The sequence below is a fragment of the Hylobates moloch genome, unplaced genomic scaffold, assembly GCF_009828535.3.
Source record: "Hylobates moloch isolate HMO894 unplaced genomic scaffold, HMol_V3 SCAFFOLD_16, whole genome shotgun sequence".
Taxonomy (NCBI): Eukaryota; Metazoa; Chordata; class Mammalia; order Primates; family Hylobatidae; genus Hylobates; species Hylobates moloch.
The window spans coordinates 67,791,112-67,808,952 of record NW_026652291.1 but is presented as its reverse complement, the minus strand read 5'-3'; the positions used below and the strand labels follow the sequence as shown (position 1 = coordinate 67,808,952).

Here is a 17,841-nt window from a genome sequence, read left to right as displayed (position 1 = left end):
GTATGTGTTTAACTGCTTTACTGAGATAATTTACATGTCACAAAATTCACCCTTTTAAAGTATACATTTCAGGCTGGACACAATGGCCCACGCCTGTAATCCCACCACTTTGGGAGGCCGAGGTGTGTGGATCACTTGAGGCCAGGAGTTCAACACCAGCCTGGGCAACACAGTGAGACCTCATGTCTACCAAAAATTTAAAGATTTGCCAGATGGGGTGGCACATGCCTATAGTCCCAGACACCCGGGAGGCTGAGCTGGGAGGATCACTTGAGTGTGAAAAGTAAAGGCTGTAGTGAGCTATGATGGTGCCAGTGTCCTCCAGCCTGGGCAAGAGAGTGAGACCCAGTCTCTCTCTCTCTCTCCCTGTCTCTCTCTGTCTTTTTTGGAAACAGTCTTGCTCTGTCTCCTAGGCTGGAGGGCAGTGGCATGATCTTGGCTTACTGCAACCTCCGCCTCTCAGGCCCAAGCCATCCTCCTGAGGAGCTGGGACCACAGGTGTGAGCCACCACACCGCACTAGTTTTTGTATTTTTTGTAGAAATGGTGGCCATGTTGCCCGGGGTGGTCTTAAACTCCTGGGCTCAAGTGATCTGCCTGCCTCAGCCTCCCAAAGTATTGGGATGACAGGCATGAGCCACTATGCGCAGCCACAAGACCCCATCTCTAAAAAAAATTAAAGTCTACAGTTCAGTAGTTTTTACTATGTTCACAAAGTTGTACAGCCATCATCACTAATTTCAGAACATTTCAAACATTCAGAACATTCAGTCCTGAGTGTTTGATGCAACTGAGCATGTGATGGGAGCATTTATTGAAACGGGGACAGAACAGGTGTGAGGAGATTTAAGGATGGTGAGTTCAGATTTTAGGCATGTTAAAGGATGGCAATATCAAGTAGGTAATATACAAATAAGGAGCCCAAAGAGATCTTGATTGAAGTTAAAAACATGGACAGTCATCTCTATACAGATGATACATTAAGCTATCATCTGGGCAATACTGGGAGAGTGTACTGTTTAGTGTGAGAAGAGAAGACAACTTGGGACTAAAGTCCTCAGTAACTGACACGGGGAGGGTGGCTAGAGCAAGAGAGCCAACAAAGGAAACTGAGGAGGTGTGACTCAAGAGACAGAAGGAAATGCAGGAGAGTGTGTGAAATCATGGAAGCGCACACTAAAGAAGAAACAATTTTGAGAAGAAAGAAGTCTCTGCTTTCAAATGTTGCTGAGAGGTCTAATAATATGATATAAAGTTTCCTTTTTGTAAGTGACTAGCAGGTCACCCAGGTCTTGGCCAGATAGAGTTTGGATGCTGCAGCTAAGACTGAAGGATGAAGGGACCTCTGGATAATCTTTCCTGTCAGACTATATGGATGAAAAGCAATATAATGGGAACAACAACAAAATGTTTTGTATCATCAAAGAAAAGTATTAAATTTGATAGTATAGGGATCATCATTAGCAAGGATTGTTTTGGTGTGGTAATGGTATCAGAAACCAAATTGGAGTGATTTGAAGAGTAAACAGGAAGTGAAAAGCATATTTCTTTTTTTTTGAGACGGAGTCTCGCTCTGTGGCCTAGGCTGGAGTGCAGTGGCGCGATCTCGGCGCACTGTAAGCTCTGCCCCCCGGGTTCACGCCATTCTCCTGCCTCAGCCTCTCCTAGTAGCTGGGACTACAGGCGCCCGCCACCACGCCCGGCTAATTTTTTTTTTTTTGTATTTTTAGTAGAGACGGGGTTTCACCATGGTCTCGATCTCCTGACCTCATGATCCGCCCGCCTCGGCCTCCCAAAGTGCTGGGATTACAAGCGTGAGCCACCGCGCCCAGCCTGTGAAAAGCATATTTCTATTGCTCGGTAGAAGGGGTGGGAGGATAGGATTAATGAAGATTTTTTGTTGAAGAGATTCTGGAACAAGTTTTTTTTTCACTATGGTAATGATCCCAAGGAGGAGAATTTGTGTAGTACAGAAGCAGTAAACATTACAGCAAGTTAGTGACATCTGGTACTAGCCTTTGATAGGATGGAGGACAGATTCCTTGCTTGTATCTGGAAGCTAGAAGATGATACTTTTAGACACTAATCATTTATATGTTACGCAGCAAGAAGATGGGGGTTAAGAAACATGCAGCATTATTTGAATGCTGTATTTTCTCAGTGAAGTATGAGGCATAGTCATTCATGAGGAAGAGAGGTTGGGAGCTGTGAGAATTGAGGAGATGATAAGAACCGTTCATGGAAAGTGGGAGGAGTTTACTAGAAAAACAGGATTATCAGACAGATTATGCTCAATGTTATCAGCTGTCAAATGTCTGTCAGTTAAGGAACAGATAAATAAAATATGGTATATCCATACAGCAGAATATTATTTGGCACTAAAAATAAATGGAGTATTGATACATGCTCCAACATGGGTAAACCTTGAAAACATGTTCAGTGACTAGGAGGTCAAGGCTGCGGTGAACTGTGACCTTGCCACTGTACTCCAGCCTGGGTGATAGCAAGACCTTATTTCAAAAAGAAAAAAAGAAAACATACTCAGTGAAAGAACCCAGTCACAAAAGATCACATATTGTATGATTCCATTTATAGAAAATATTCAGAATAGACACATCTACAGAGACAGAGCATTAGTTGTTGCCTAGACTTGTGGAAAGGTGGGGAGGAGGAATTGGGGGAAGTGACTAATGAGTGATGAAAGGGTCCTAAAATTGGTTGTCATGATGGTTGTATAACTCTGTAAACAACATACCAAAAATCATTGAATTATACACTTAAAATGAGTGAGTTGTATGGTATGTAAATTATATCTGTATCTCAAGAAAGCTGTTTTTTTAAAAAAAAAAAAAAAAAAAAAAGCATATGTTCCTTTATAGAAAATTGTGAAAATACAGAAAAATGTTGATGGGAGGAGGGTTATGATAAAAGTAGGCCATAACTCTACTCTTAGATACAGCCACAATGTACACTTTAGTTTATCTTCTTGTGGCCTTTATGTGTGGTCTTTATGCTCAGTTATATGGTAAGTTTTCTTTATGTATCAAAGTTTCTTTTAAACTTCTTTTACCTAATTTTTTGTTTGTTTGTTTTTTCCCTAGAGCCAAATGTTCTAGCTGGCACTTTAGTTGGTCATACAGATGCAGTTTGGGGTCTTGCTTATAGTGGCATAAAAAATCAATTACTGTCTTGTTCAGCAGATGGCACTGTTAGGTTATGGAATCCACAAGAAAAATTGCCATGTATTTGCACTTACAATGGAGATAAAAGTAAGTAAATTTTGCATCTGTGAGAAAAGTTAGTTTTTTAAAAATTTTGGAATATATAAAGGACAAAGTAATTGATGTATTTCTTTACTGCTCCAAAGAGGAGATATATTGAATGAATTTTGTAAAAGTTAGGATAATCTTTTTACTCATTTTTTTTGAAGTGCTTTGCAACTATGTCCCATAGTGCAGTGCTTTTTTTACCTTTTTTGTATTCCTTTTTTTAAAAATGTAAAACTACTTGTATATAACAGTGGAATAGACAAATGAGGATACTCATAGGGACAACAGGAGGCACACCACCTGTTCCAGACGACTACCCACAAAGACCGAAGGGATCACAGTCTCAAGCATACCTATAAACCATGTGTTCCATTACCCCGAGCACACTAATTGAGTAGTCCAGCCATAATCACTGAACCCCTAACTGGAACAGTACAAATTGGGTTATTTTCATGATTTTAAATATTTTCCTATTTAAAAAGGCTTTAACCAGTTTACCTTTTGAAGACATTTACTGGTCTTATTTTCCAAGTCATTTTTAATTTTTTTAATTAGACCTTTTATTTGTACATAAAAATACATATTGTTTTAAAACATTTTAGGTGAATAGTAAATATATAATTTTGTGTCTCTTAGACACCGTAGTGATTGTACTAATTTTCAGTTATCCAAGCTTTAGAGGTAAGAATTCATTTAGGTATTTGTTTCTGGCTTCATCTAGATAGTTAATAGCTTGGCTCCATATTCCATCTAATTATGCATTGATCTGGCTAGTTTAATTTAGTATGTTAAAGAGAGAAATTGCTGCTCAGGCCATTTTAGGGTAAAGTACTGCATTAGCTGATTCTAGAGTCCAAGCCATTTTCATGAGTCCAAAAATCTGACTTGTATTAGCTGCGTGATAAGGCCTACAGATCTCTGAAAGGTGAACCAGTCTCTCCCAAAACAGTTATGTGAGAATGCTAATTTATCATTTTACAGTAAGAAGTATAATTGGCAAATTGGCCAAAAGACTAGGATTTTATTTAATCCCTTAGAAGAAAATGTGTAATAGAACAAATAACTTCTGCATGTATTTACTCTTTTTGAGCTCTGTAGTTATATTTTTCTTATAATGTTAAATAGAATGCTATAAAATTTTTAAATAATTGAGGAAAAGGTATTTCTTATCTCACCATCCTGACACAGTTGTGTTCCTTTTCATTATTAACAGTATTTCAAGACTGTTTGAATTCCTTTTTCTGATTAGAAAAACAGAGATTTCAAAAAGTAGAGATTTCATAGTAATTGTACTTTGTTTACATTGTCTGTCTTTGGGCTCATTTCAGAGCATGGAATACCTACATCAGTCGACTTTATAGGCTGTGATCCAGCTCATATGGTAACCTCTTTCAACACTGGTAGTGCAGTAATTTATGATTTAGAAACATCACAGTCATTGGTGATACTTTCATCACAGGTAGATTCTGGTAAGTTTTCATGGAGTTTCTTTGAAACCTTAAAAAGGGTTGTTACGCAATAGAGGGTGATCATTTAGCTAATTTTCATATTTTCACTATTTGAATTTAGGATGGCAAAATAATTAGTTTCATAATGTTACAGTTATACTTACTTATATTATTTCTGCTATTTCTTCAAATTTTGCTTACAAGCTTGGGTGGATGTATGGGAAAAGAGGAATGACTAGAGCAATATGAAGGTGAAAGTAGAGAAAATAACATAATGAACCTAATGTACTCAGCATTCAGTTTTAATGCCTATCTATAAATGCCCAGTGTTACACATGCGGTATGTGGTGTTTTACAGTTTATTTAGATAGGGATCACATAAGATTTATGTATTGCAGTTGGTTGATAGGTCTGTCTTCATCCATAGATTCCCCTTCATCTCTTTTATGTTCTTTTTTTTTTTTTTAAATTGACGAAATTGGCTACTTTGTCTTGTGAAGTTTCTGACAGTCTGGATTTTGCTAGTTGCATTCCTGCGTTATTATTTAACGTGCTTCTCTATTTCTATTCACAGTTCTCCTGTGAATTGATTATAGATCTAAAGACTTAACTCAAATTCAGGTTCACTGTTCTTTTCTTTTAAAATTTTTTAAATGTTTTTGCCAACTTTATAAGTAATTTGTAAGCTTTTATCAGAGGTAAGTATTTTCTGGTTGTTTATGTTTTTGTGATGTTTTCAGTCTGGATTATTGCCTGGGTTCATTCATTTTCTATTGAAAGATTTTCTAATTTTATCATTCCCTTTCCATTTATTAGCTAGATTATGCCTATAAAAAAGAACATCTCTTTATCAACCATTTGGTTACGTTGGAGTTAGTGTGTATTAAGGAAAAAGCCAAGATAAATGATTGGGTTTTGGTTTTCCCCTCATTTACCAGTTTTCAAAATAATGAGTTGGTTTGCTAGCACCCTCTAAAGGTGACCAGTTTGTCTTGGGTGGTGTTTTTGGTATCATCATACTCTCTCGTGGATATAAATGTATTTGATGTGTTTCGATCCATTGCAGGTATTATCTTTATTTATTGATGTTGAGATCCTTTCATTTTGGCCAGTGGGGCTTACTCAGTGGGGCTCAGGTTGGCTCCTGAGTCCTTTTGCCATGACCTTGGTTGTTGTTGATAGCTTCCTGATATGACATATGACAAGATGTTCTAGGTTCATCGTGTTCATTTTGAGCCCTAGATCTGAAATCAGCTATTTATCTAAGGAGTTGTGGTTTCTTTTAGTGGGAAATGGCATTTAGAGACTACAGTTGGGGTACTAGGCTGTTGAGTTGATCCTCATGGTCTTCATGGCTCCTGGGTTGTTCATTGTTAGGCTTTTTCAATGGACAGAGCTAAGAAATAAGCATTTTTTAAAAAGTAAAATACTTCCACTTCTAATTCAGATTTATCTTGGTTCTCAACAAAATTGTTTCTCATTTTATTTACCCCACAGTGTACACAGAATCGTCTCAGTAATAATACCATTATCACCAAAAGATCGAATATTGATAATAAAACTTTGTAATTAGGGTGTATTCCACTAGCGATACACAATCTAATTTCTATGCTTTAAAGTCACTTGGAATAGTTCCTTCCTTTGTAGTTATACCACCAGTTGGATATACTTAAGTTCATTTGTTTAATTTTACTTTTGATTTTCATTAATTTCTTTTAGAAAAACAACTGTTGGCTGGGTGCATTGGCTCATGCCTGTAATCCCACCACTTTGGGAGGCCAACGCGGGAAGATAGCTTGAGGCTAGGAGTAGAGACCAGTCTGGGCAACATAGTGAGACCCCATCTCTTCCAAAAAGTTAAAAAATTAGGTGGGCATGGTGATGTGTGCCTGTGGTCCTAGCTTTGGAGACTGAAGCAGGAAAAGCACTTGAGCTCAGGAGTTCAAGGTTACAGTGAGCTATGATTGCACCATTGCACTCCAGCCTAGGTGACAGAGTGAGACCTTGTCTCTTAAACAAAAAAAATTGTTTTATAATTATGTAAAATATTTACATGGTGCCATGGTCAGATCTTAAACCAAAATTATCTTCTAAGTCTCTTTCCCAGTATCTCCTCAAACCTATTTTTTTAATTACTCTACATAGGTAACTATACATATATATATATATATATATATATATATATATATATATGTATTTTTTATGTGTTTAGGTGTAATATATGAGTTGTGGTACATATGCAGAATGAATGATCTAAAGTCTGTTAATATTGAGGATTCCCCCCACCCCATTTATTTGTTTTGATATTTCTCTGTTCTCCCTCATCTTTAATAAAAAGTTAATAAGAGCTTACTGGTAAAGAAAAAAATCTCATCTTCAAAGATCATTAATTCCAGTTCTTTGTTTTTTTTTTTGTCAATGTAGGTAGATGGGGGTTGTTCCTTACAAACATCTAACTAGCAATTGTGAATGTTTTCCTTCTTTAAATGCTTGTAACTCTTACATGGACTGTGTATTAGAAGTAATAATTGTGGATCTTTTAAAAATTCTAAACTACCTATAATAAAGGGCGGCATTAAAACACTTCTCAGTTTTTCTAAATTTGAGCCTAGTACAGTCTGTATTATAGGACATAATAATGTAAATGTTTATTTTTTAAAAATCTCTATAGAGTCCTTGTTTGGTTCTCAGATTTTTTGTTTTATGCGAAAGGTTTAGTTTTTAATTATTTTTATATTTTAGCTGATTAATAAGGCCATTATCCAATTTCTCATTAAAGGTTTGAATTTTAATGTATTGTCTTCCTTTATTTTTCAGGTTTACAATCTAATAATCATATCAACAGAGTAGTAAGTCATCCCACACTTCCTGTTACAATAACTGCTCATGAAGATAGACACATCAAATTTTTTGACAATAAAACGGGTAAGCAAATTGTCTTCTTTTCATATTAGTAATACTGTAAATTTGAGATGATCAAAAATGCTGTTTTATGTAAGATATATTGAGTTTTCAGATACGAAATTGCCAAATGAAACCATTTTAACTCAGATTTTTGCTTTTCTTAATGTTGCACGCTTATAATTTGTTATTTTATCTTTAACTAGACATAATACCTTGCCTAGCTATTACGGTTTCTTCAAGTCATGTTAGTTAAATGTAGATCCTTCCATTTGAAGTTTTTTCCTCATATTCTGTTATGAATAAGTATGATGGAAGAGGTAGGTCTCTTTCTGGTGTTTGGCATTTCCAATTTTTTTTTTTTTTTTTTTTTTTTTTTGAGGCGGAGTTTTGCTCTTGTTGCCCAGCCTGGAGTGCAGTGGTGCAATCTCAGCTCACTGCAATCTCGGCCTCTTGAGTTCAAGTGATTATCCTGCCTCAGCCTCCCGAGTAGCTGGGATTACAGGCATGCACCACCATACCTGGCAAATTTTTTTTTGTATTTTTAGTAGAGCCAGGGTTTCTCCATGTTGGTCAGGCTGGTCTCGAACTCCTGACCTCAGATGATTCACCTGCCTTGGCCTCCCAAAGTGCTGGGATTACAGGCATGAGCCACTGTGCCCGGCTGTCTAATATGTTCTTAAAACTATGTCTCAGTGGCTCAAATGACATTAAAGTGCATAGTGTTTATTATCATCTTCCCTGTATTTCTTGTTGTAGGGAAATATACCAATTGTATTGAAGTCGAATCAGATTTTAACTTAGCCATAGATGTGTGGTTGTTTTTTGTTTGTTTGTTTTGGGCCTCTTTTTTATCTAGTCATTACCTAGAATAGTACATAATATATTGCTTGCTGTCTTTCAGGAAAGGTCTGACAGCTAGAAAGGCTACTTTGAGGAGAGGCTAAAACAGGGTACTGAAGGACTTCTAAATAAGAAATGTAAATGTTAATTGCAACATTGTTACAGGGTAACAAATTATCAAGTAAGACAGTGACCCAGAATTATAGGTTTCTCTTTGAAGATTATATAGAAAATGGCAATATGTTTTAGTCTGTAGTCATGAAACCCTTCTGTTTAAACAACACTTTCATGGACAGATTGTTTTTAACAAATTGCAGACAAAGTGAATATTTACAGGTATACATTGTGCACAGGACATAAGATTCAAGTGGATGTTCTTTTAAAAAAATATATTTAAAATATTTATTTTTTTTATAGAGACAGAGTCTCACTGTGTTGCCCAGGCTGGTCTTGAACTCCTGGGCTCAAGTAGTCCATCTCGGCCTCCCAAAACGCTGGGATTACAGGCATGAGCCACTGCTCCTGGCCAGTGTTCTCAATTTAACACTTCATCAAATCAATCCTTTGAACTATTTTTATGAAAGCAATAATGTTTTTCTCTGCTGCAAGAGCAGAGAGGTTAATTTCCTTTGTGTTTCTAAAAAGATTCCTTTTTATTAATTATTGAAGATTTACAGTTATATGGGAAAGTTCAGGAATTTTAGTAGTTATATTAAAAGCAAAAGGTGAGAGTCTGTAAAGCTATTTTATTAGCAGAAATCAAGAAAGTGGTCAGTAAAAGCTTAATATCAAATAAGCAGCATATAGTCTTTCAAATTGTTTCCAGATTCCACCTATTTATTATTTCTGTTAACTAGTACCTTACCTGTTGTATGAAGATAATTGAAGCAGTAGGCTTCAAATAATAGAAAAACAAAGGTCTTTTTTTTTTTTTTTGAACCAGTCTTGCTCTGTTGCCCAGAGCTGTAGTGCAGTGGCACCATCTCAGCTCACTGCAACCTCCGCCTCTTGGGTTCAATTGATTCTGGGGCCTCAGTCTCCTGCATAGCTGGGACTACAGGTGTGTGCCACCATGTCCGGCTAATTTTTGTATTTTCACCAAGTCGGCCAGGCTGGTCTTGAACTCCTGAGCTCAAGTGATCTGCCCGCCTCAGCCTCCCAAAGTTCTGGGATTACAGGCGTAAGCCACTGTGCCTGAACACACACACACACACACACACCCACCCACCTGGTCTTGAACTCCTGAGCTCAAGTGATCTGGGATTACAGGCATAAGCCACTGTGCCTGAACACACACACACACACACACACACACACACACACACACACCCCGGTCTTGAACTCCTGAGCTCAAGTGATCTGGGATTACAGGCGTAAGCCACTGTGCCTGAAAACACACACACACACACACACACACACACACACACACACACACACACACACACACCTGGTCTTGAACTCCTGAGCTCAAGTGATCTGCCCGCCTCAGCCTCCCAAAGTTCTGGGATTACAGGCGTAAGCCACTGTGCCTGAACACACACACACACACACACCACACACACACACACACACACACACACACACACACACCCCGTTGAGTTACATGAAACTGTGAGTTGTCTTCAGATGTATGTTTTGTTTTGTTTTGTTTTGTTGTTTTGTTTTTGTTTGTTTTTTTTTTTTGAGACGGAGTCTCGCTCTGTCGCCCAGGCTGGAGACACACACACACACACACACACACACACCCCGGTCTTGAACTCCTGAGCTCAAGTGATCTGGGATTACAGGCGTAAGCCACTGTGCCTGAAAACACACACACACACACACACACACACACACACACACACACACACACACCTGGTCTTGAACTCCTGAGCTCAAGTGATCTGCCCGCCTCAGCCTCCCAAAGTTCTGGGATTACAGGCGTAAGCCACTGTGCCTGAACACACACACACACACACACCACACACACACACACACACACACACACACACACACACCCCGTTGAGTTACATGAAACTGTGAGTTGTCTTCAGATGTATGTTTTGTTTTGTTGTTTTGTTTTTGTTTTTTTCTTTTTTTTTGAGACGGAGTCTCGCTCTGTCGCCCAGGCTGGAGTGCAGTGGCGCAATCTCGGCTCACTGCAAGCTCCACCTCCCGGGTTCACGCCATTCTCCTGCCTCAGCCTCTCCGAGTAGCTGGGACTACAGGCGCCCGCCACCACGCCCGGCTAATTTTTTGTATTTTTAGTAGAGACGGGGTTTCACCGTGGTCTTGATCTCCTGACCTCGTGATCCGCCCGCCTCGGCCTCCCAAAGTGCTGGGATTACAAGCGTGAGCCACCGCGCCCGGCCGTTTTGTTTTGTTTTTGAGACAGAGTTTCATTCTTGTTGCCCAGGTTGGAGTGCAGTGGCACGATCACGGCTCACTACAACCTCTGCCTGCTGGGTTCAAGCGATTCTCCTGCCTCACCCTCCTGAGTAGCTGGGATTATAGGTGTCTGCTACCACGCCTGTCTAATTTTTTATATTTTTAGTAGAGACAGGCTTTCAGCATGTTGGCCAGGCTGGTCTCGAACTCCTGACCTCAGGTGATCCGCCCACCTTGGTCTCCCAAAGTGCTGGGATTATAGGTGTGAGCCACTGCACCCGGCCTGGATATGGTGTTTTCAAAGAAGTTCTTTAAAAACTCATTTAATTGTGGTAAAATAGATTGTCCCCATAACTGCTATTTCCGGTTAGCTAAGTTGTTTTTAATAGAATATTATTTTATAAAATGAGTAGTAAATGTATTGAGCTTTTATATCTGAAACTTGATAGAACTTTATGCTATGAATAGGCTCAATAATTATTTAAATGAGTAAACCATTTTAATAAAAATGTATTCAGCATTTTGTACTATACTGCACTGGATACTATCATGTATAAGTTATGGTTCCTGATTTCTGTGGGCTTGTTATCTAGAGGAAATAAGAGGGTAGGGGTGTGTGTGTGTGCACGATGAAGCTTTGCCTTAGGAATGGAAAGGTGTTTTGGGTTGGTTGGTTTTTAAGTGAAGGAAGTGGTAGTAGGAAGTTACAGGTATGGGGATATTTTGAGCAGAGGTGTGGTGGTGGAAACTTTCTCCGGAACAGAAGTTTCTTGTAGACAAAGCCAAAGACAAAGTTTGGGGAAGGAAAATACAATCTATTGAGGAGGACTTTTATAACCAGGTTAAGAATATTGAATGTTTTTCTCAGTAAACTATCGCAAGGACAAAAAACCAAACACCGCATGTTCTCACTCATAGGTGGGAATTGAACAATGAGAACTCATGGACACAGGAAGGGGAACATCACATTCCGGGTACTGTTGTGGGGTGGGGGGTGGGGGGGGCGGGGACAGCATTAGGAGATATACCTAATGCTAAATGACGAGCTAATGGGTGCAGGAAATCAACATGGCACATGGATACATATGTAACAAACCTGCACATTGTGCACATGTACCCTAAAACCTAAAGTATAATTAAAAAAAAAAAAAAAAGAATATTGAATGTTTGTCTATGCTGTATGTGTGGGAACCACTAAAAATATTTGAACAACAGGGCTTGCAAAATTGGTTTAGAAAAATTAATCAAGTCACATTTTGCACTATATGATAGATTCTTGACTTTAAAGGATTTAAAGTTTTCAATTTCTACTGTTTATTTCAGAGAGATCTTCAGGACCCATGGTTTCTAAAATTTTGGTAGAGGTACAAATTTGAGTTTCCTATACTGTGTCTGAAAGACTTAGGTAGTGAGTGATTCTGGAAGAACCTATAGTATGAATGAGGGATGTGGAGGAGTGGGAGGAAGATCTTGTATCAGCTGTGGACTCATTCATTCAGCAAAATGTCTAGACTATCTGCCATATTCTTAGCACAGTTCTTGAAGCTTGGTGAACAGAATAAAATGTCCTGTCCTGTTGGAGCTACAGATTAGTGGTATATTGTCTATTCTGTGTGAGACTTGTTCTATTTTATTTACATATGTTAACTCATTTGCTTTTCTAATAACTCTGTAAGGTAGATATAGTACTATTATTATCCACATTTTACACGAGGTTGAAAGGCTTAAAGAAGTTAAGTGACTTGTACAGTATTTAAACTCACACAGTTTGTTTCCGTAGTTTACATTTGACATCTTTATTTTCTCTCCATTTAATAGAGGCCCACAATGTTAGCCAGTAAAAGGGCTTAAGGTGCCAGGGAGGGGAGAATGGGCATGTGCAGTGGCATCTGTCCAGCCTTTATTTCCTTAGTCATGGGAGGAAAAAATTAGGATTAGTCTTGGTAGAGTATTAGCAGAAGCACGAGGCCAAAATGAAATTGGTTAGATGTGAGAAGCTGCAGGTATGTGTTAGTGAAGGAGAGGTCCTAGTTACTGGAAGGGGTCAGAAGCTTTGTGATTTATTTGGTCACCAGTGAAAGCCCAACATACAGCTTGGTCCAGCATTGTGGTTTCTATTCGTGGTCCATCTGAAGGGATTACTCACATTTTGAAGTGATTTTTGTGACTCTGTGGAGAAGAAGGGTTAACTCTCAATTGACTTAAGATAATCAGGGTGAGGGTTAGTTTAGTGCACAGGCTGGAGAGCTGGAGCTAAAACTTGGAAAATTATAGCATCCTTAAATGTGTAGCTCTTATATTGGAAAAAAGTCTTTTGGTTTAGAGATGTTAAACTTAGGCGATAGAGGATCATTCTCAAGAGAGAAGTTTGAACTAGATCTGTGAATTCAAACTTACCATCAAGGCTAGGTGTGATGGCTCATGCCTGTAAACCCAGCACTTTGAGAGACTGAGGCAGGAGAATCGCTTGACACCAGGAGTTTGAGACCAGCCTAGGCAACAATACGAGATTCTGTCTCTACAAAACATTTAAAAATTAGCCAGGCATGGTGGCGTGTGCCTCTAGTCCCAGTTAAGTGGGAGGGTTGCTTGAGCCCAGGAGTAAGGTTGCAGTGAGCCAGGATGGTGCCACTGTACTCTGGCCTGAGTGACAGAGCAAGGCCCTCTCTCAAAAATACAAATAAAATAAATTTTAAAAATAAAACTTACCATCACAGATTTAACATAAGGAAAGCTAATGATACCTGGTATTTAACCCCTAATATTTTGAAAGTATTGTCATGGAGGCCAACCATTTTATACGCTATGGTCTTTTATAGGAATTTTGAGAGGAGTGGATTCTAGAACTGGAAGATAAATTATGTTGAACTAAACAATTGAAGATAGTTTGTTGAAGACTTTTCTGTTCTTTGGGCTAGCAGAGTAGAATTTCTAAGACTTTTGTTTATTACTCTTAGTATTAATGAGAGTTGCGGTTTGAAATGAGAGACTTTAATTTTGTCTTAAATTTTTGGCTTTAATTTTTTTAAATTTTGTCTTCAACTGATAAGTGTTTAATAGTGCTGGAAAGTGATAGGACTTTTTTTCTTTTTTGAGATGGAGTCTCAGTCTGTCACCCAGGCTGAAGTGCAGTGGCGCGATCTCAGCTCACCGCAGCCTCCACCTCCCGGGTTCAAGCGATTCTCCTGTCTCAGCCTCCCTAGTAGCTGGGATTACAGGTGCTAACCACCACACCCAGCTAACCTTTGTGTTTTTAGTAGAGGCAAGGTTTCACCATGTTGGCCAGGCTGGTCTTGAACTCCTGCCCTCAGGTGATCTGCCCGCTTCGGCCTCCCAAAGTGCTGGGATGACAGGCATGATCCCCCGCACCTGGCCTACTATATTACTTTTTATAGGTTTTTTGGAGTGTATTTTTGCACAGCTATAGCCCCATCACAAATAACAAAACTAGACCTCTTTCATATCCTAGTGTAGAGTATCATCATGGGACCAGAGGCATGGCTAATGATTATAACTAGAATTTTGGAAAAAGCCTCTATCTTTCATTAGGGACATCCCAGGCATTTGAGTAATAAAGACTCATTGCTGAGTGAAAGGGGAGTAACTTATAAAAGTATCAGTATTTATATTTTATTGCCTGCCTAGTGAATCAGTTTATAATGATTTCTATCTGTCCAAAGCATATATTGCCATTGCAGGATGCCCTTGCCCCAAAGTATTTGTGCAATGCAACTTTGTATTCACAACTTGTCCTTTAAATTATACTTGCTGTTGAATTCCATTTGCTTGCCAGATCTTCACTGAAGATACTCATTAAGTCACATTTTCCAGAGCAGTGTTTTTGTTAATATCTGGGGAAATCTAGAGTAATTTGTTTACTCCTTTCTTTTTTAGAGTATGTAAAATGATTATATTTCAAAGGATAAGTGAACTGAACTTGATAATGGAATGTTTAGGTAGAAATATATTTTCTGGTGATTTATTTATTGTTAGCCCAGTATATAAAATAGTCTTAAGGTCTTCACTGACACTTTTCCTTCCTTCTTCCCTCCCCTCCCCTCCCCTTTCTTTTCTTTCTTCTCTTTTCTCTTTCCTTCCCATTTTCCTTTCCTTTCCTTTCTTGACAGCATTTCGCTATGTTGCCCAGGCTAGCTAGAGTACAGTGGCCACTCACAGGCACAGTCATAGTGCACTGCAGCCTTGAACTCCCGGATTCAAGTAATTCCCCAACCTCAGCCTCCTGAGTAGCTGGGAACTACAGGCACACCTCACCACACTTGGCTTATTTAATTCCAGTTTACATGATCTTGAGCCTTTGATGCAATCCTATTGTCATTGCTTTACAATGTCTGTCAGATATTGTCAGACACATGTTACACAGATGTCTTTTTTAGGAGTAATTATCAGAGCAAGTTATGCATTTGAATTAAAATTCTCTTGAAAACATTACCGTAGTGGTGGATGTGCCCTTAAAACATTATATTAAGTGAAAGAAGCCAGACACAAAAAGCCACATATTGTATGAGTTCACTTATACGAAGTATCCAGAATAGGCCAGTCTATAGAAAGAGTCGATTAGTGGTCAGGGGTTGGAGGGACAAATAGGAGTGACTGCTTAATTGGGTATGGGGTTTCCTTTTCCAGTGATGAAAATGTTCTGAACTCTAGAGAATGGTGATGGTTGCGTAACATTGTGAATGTTCTAAAAGACACTGGATTGTGTACTCAAATGTTTACAGTGGTAAATTTTATGTTGTGTATATTTTACCACAATAAAAAAGTTGCTGTAATGATTGTTTTATGTGGATGCTATATTGTAGTTTCTGTTCTCTTGAGTTAGTATTTGTGAAAACTTAATCAGTTCTCTGTTATGTTTTGTTTAGGTAAAATGATCCATTCTATGGTAGCTCACTTGGATGCTGTTACAAGTCTAGCAGTAGATCCTAATGGAATCTATTTGATGTCTGGAAGTAAGTCTTAAAGTCCTGTGCTGCCCACAAACTTTATAAAAGGTTGTTACTCAGTAACAAATTTCATTTGTTCTTTTACAGGCCATGACTGTTCCATCAGATTATGGAATTTAGACAGCAAGACATGTGTGCAAGAAATAACAGCTCACAGAAAGAAATTGGATGAATCAATTTATGATGTTGCTTTCCACCCGTCAAAAGCATATATAGCTAGTGCAGGAGCTGATGCCCTTGCCAAAGTATTTGTATGAATCAACAAAAACTTGCATCATAACAAGATTTGCTTGGACAGAAAGAGGGTCTGCATCACTGCCATCAAAAAGGTTACTGATACGACACTACATGTGATCTGCCTGGTGAAGGCTATTTGGGGCAGGCACAAATTGGTGGAAATCACATCTTAATGTCAAGCTCATTAAGTTAACTGTAATTACTGTATTTTGTGGGACAAAGAAAAAAGGACTCCAGTATTTGTGGCCTGTAATGGATATGAACTGAGCGTATATCTGTTTTTAGGTGTCTTTAAGCCAATGTGGAGTCTGATCTTTCAAAAAAGTTTTTTTTTCTTCTTTTCTTTTTTTTTTTTTGGACTCTGTGTGCTGCCTTAGGGGTTAGGAATGTGGTGCTCTTGTTGGGGGAAGTGAGCTCCAAGAGTAGCTTTTTTTCATCTCTTAGTGACCTTCTGTTTATTGGTTGAATGCCACAGATTCCCTTTTAAACTTATTTTGCTTTAAAAAAAAAAAGAAAAAGAAAATTTAACTTAAAATATTTTAGCATTAGTTGCACAAAATGTTTGGATAAAATTCTAGTTTTTATAAGTCTTTTTATATATTTAGCCTGTCACAACAGTGCTCAAGATTGTATTGAAGTTTTTCTGCATTATACAACCCTAAAACACAGAGATCTCACTGATCCGCTGCCCTGTAACCACTTTCTTTCCTTCTTTTGCCTAATACAGCTCAGCTAAGTCCTTCCATAAAGATGCTAAATAACTTTCATCATCACATAAATGTCTTCATAAACCAAGGACTATTAAGTGTATTAAAATGAAACAGTGGGGTTTAGTACTCCAAATGAACTCTTAAAGAAAAAAAACTAATCTTGGCATCCTATCACTATGTGATATTTTGTACATCTTACTGTATTTACAAGTTTATTTATCAAGGATTATCCATCTTGCTAATGGCCTATTATTTATTTCACTTTTTGTTGGTCTTTATATCCTTTTATTAATGTGCTAAAGGAACCTGTATATCTATTTTGGAACTCTTTGAATAGTCTAAAATAGACTAAAAATCGAGTATTTTATAGTTTAAATTACAAACCAAGGTGGTTCCCCCTAAGATATATATCTTGGTTTACCATGATTCCAAACAAAACTAACTTGTTTAAAAATATTTGGAGTAAAATTTTATTTGCATTACAAATAGGATACAAAAATAGTTGAATCAGGATACAGAAATCTGCTGTGTTTTGACTAGTTATCCCTGTTTTATTTTTTTAGATGTGCTTAATTTCATGGTGTAACTAAAGATTTTGTTTGTGTAATGCATGATTAAGACAATAAAGTATTTTTTCTAGTCTTCCGAGAAACTTTTCTGATCAGTTTGCGAGTTTTGATGAGTTTTGTAAGGTTTTTGTTTTACAAACTATGAATCAGCAAATTTTTAAGATTGTACCACATAGCAAACATACAGCTGTTGAAAAATAATGTATATAAAATGCATATAATAAATATTAAATTGTGTACCTGTATGTTACTGTTGGCTACATCATTTTGTGTTGAATAATAAAGTGCAATACTTTACTCTCCATAATTAAACTAGGAAATGGAGATTTCTTAGTGAGTCCTTCATTTTTATGCTGTTCTTTCAAACTTTGTACTACTTATTGATATTCTAATAAGAGTAGATCACTAACACTATTAATAATGTCTAAGTATTTCACCCCACTTGAGGATTAAAAAAAAAAGTCTTCCATTAAATTATGCAATTCAGAATAACCACCAAAAATGCACAGGTGCAGTTTTAAATAATTTGCT

At 37.8% G+C, this 17,841-nt stretch overlaps 1 protein-coding gene across 6 annotated transcripts in view; it reads left to right on the top strand.

Annotated features, from left to right (window-relative positions):
* The window catches only part of STRN3 (striatin 3), a 136,765-nt gene extending 119,210 nt beyond the window's left edge, over window positions 1–17,555 (top strand). For 4 of the 6 annotated variants that reach the window (XM_032180185.2, XM_032180183.2, XM_032180184.2 and 1 more), the window contains 5 exons: window positions 3,101–3,268; window positions 4,597–4,737; window positions 7,534–7,641; window positions 15,714–15,800; window positions 15,882–17,555. In XM_032180185.2, the coding sequence (XP_032036076.1) occupies window positions 3,101–3,268; window positions 4,597–4,737; window positions 7,534–7,641; window positions 15,714–15,800; window positions 15,882–16,051 (674 nt within the window). In that variant the 3' untranslated portion in view covers window positions 16,052–17,555. Of the gene's footprint in view, window positions 1–3,100; window positions 3,269–4,596; window positions 4,738–7,533; window positions 7,642–8,521; window positions 8,548–11,748; window positions 11,804–15,713; window positions 15,801–15,881 lie in introns of those variants that run through there. The other 2 variants (XM_058429901.1, XM_058429902.1) reach the window with 2 other exon arrangements.
* The last annotated feature ends 286 nt before the right edge of the window (window positions 17,556–17,841 follow it).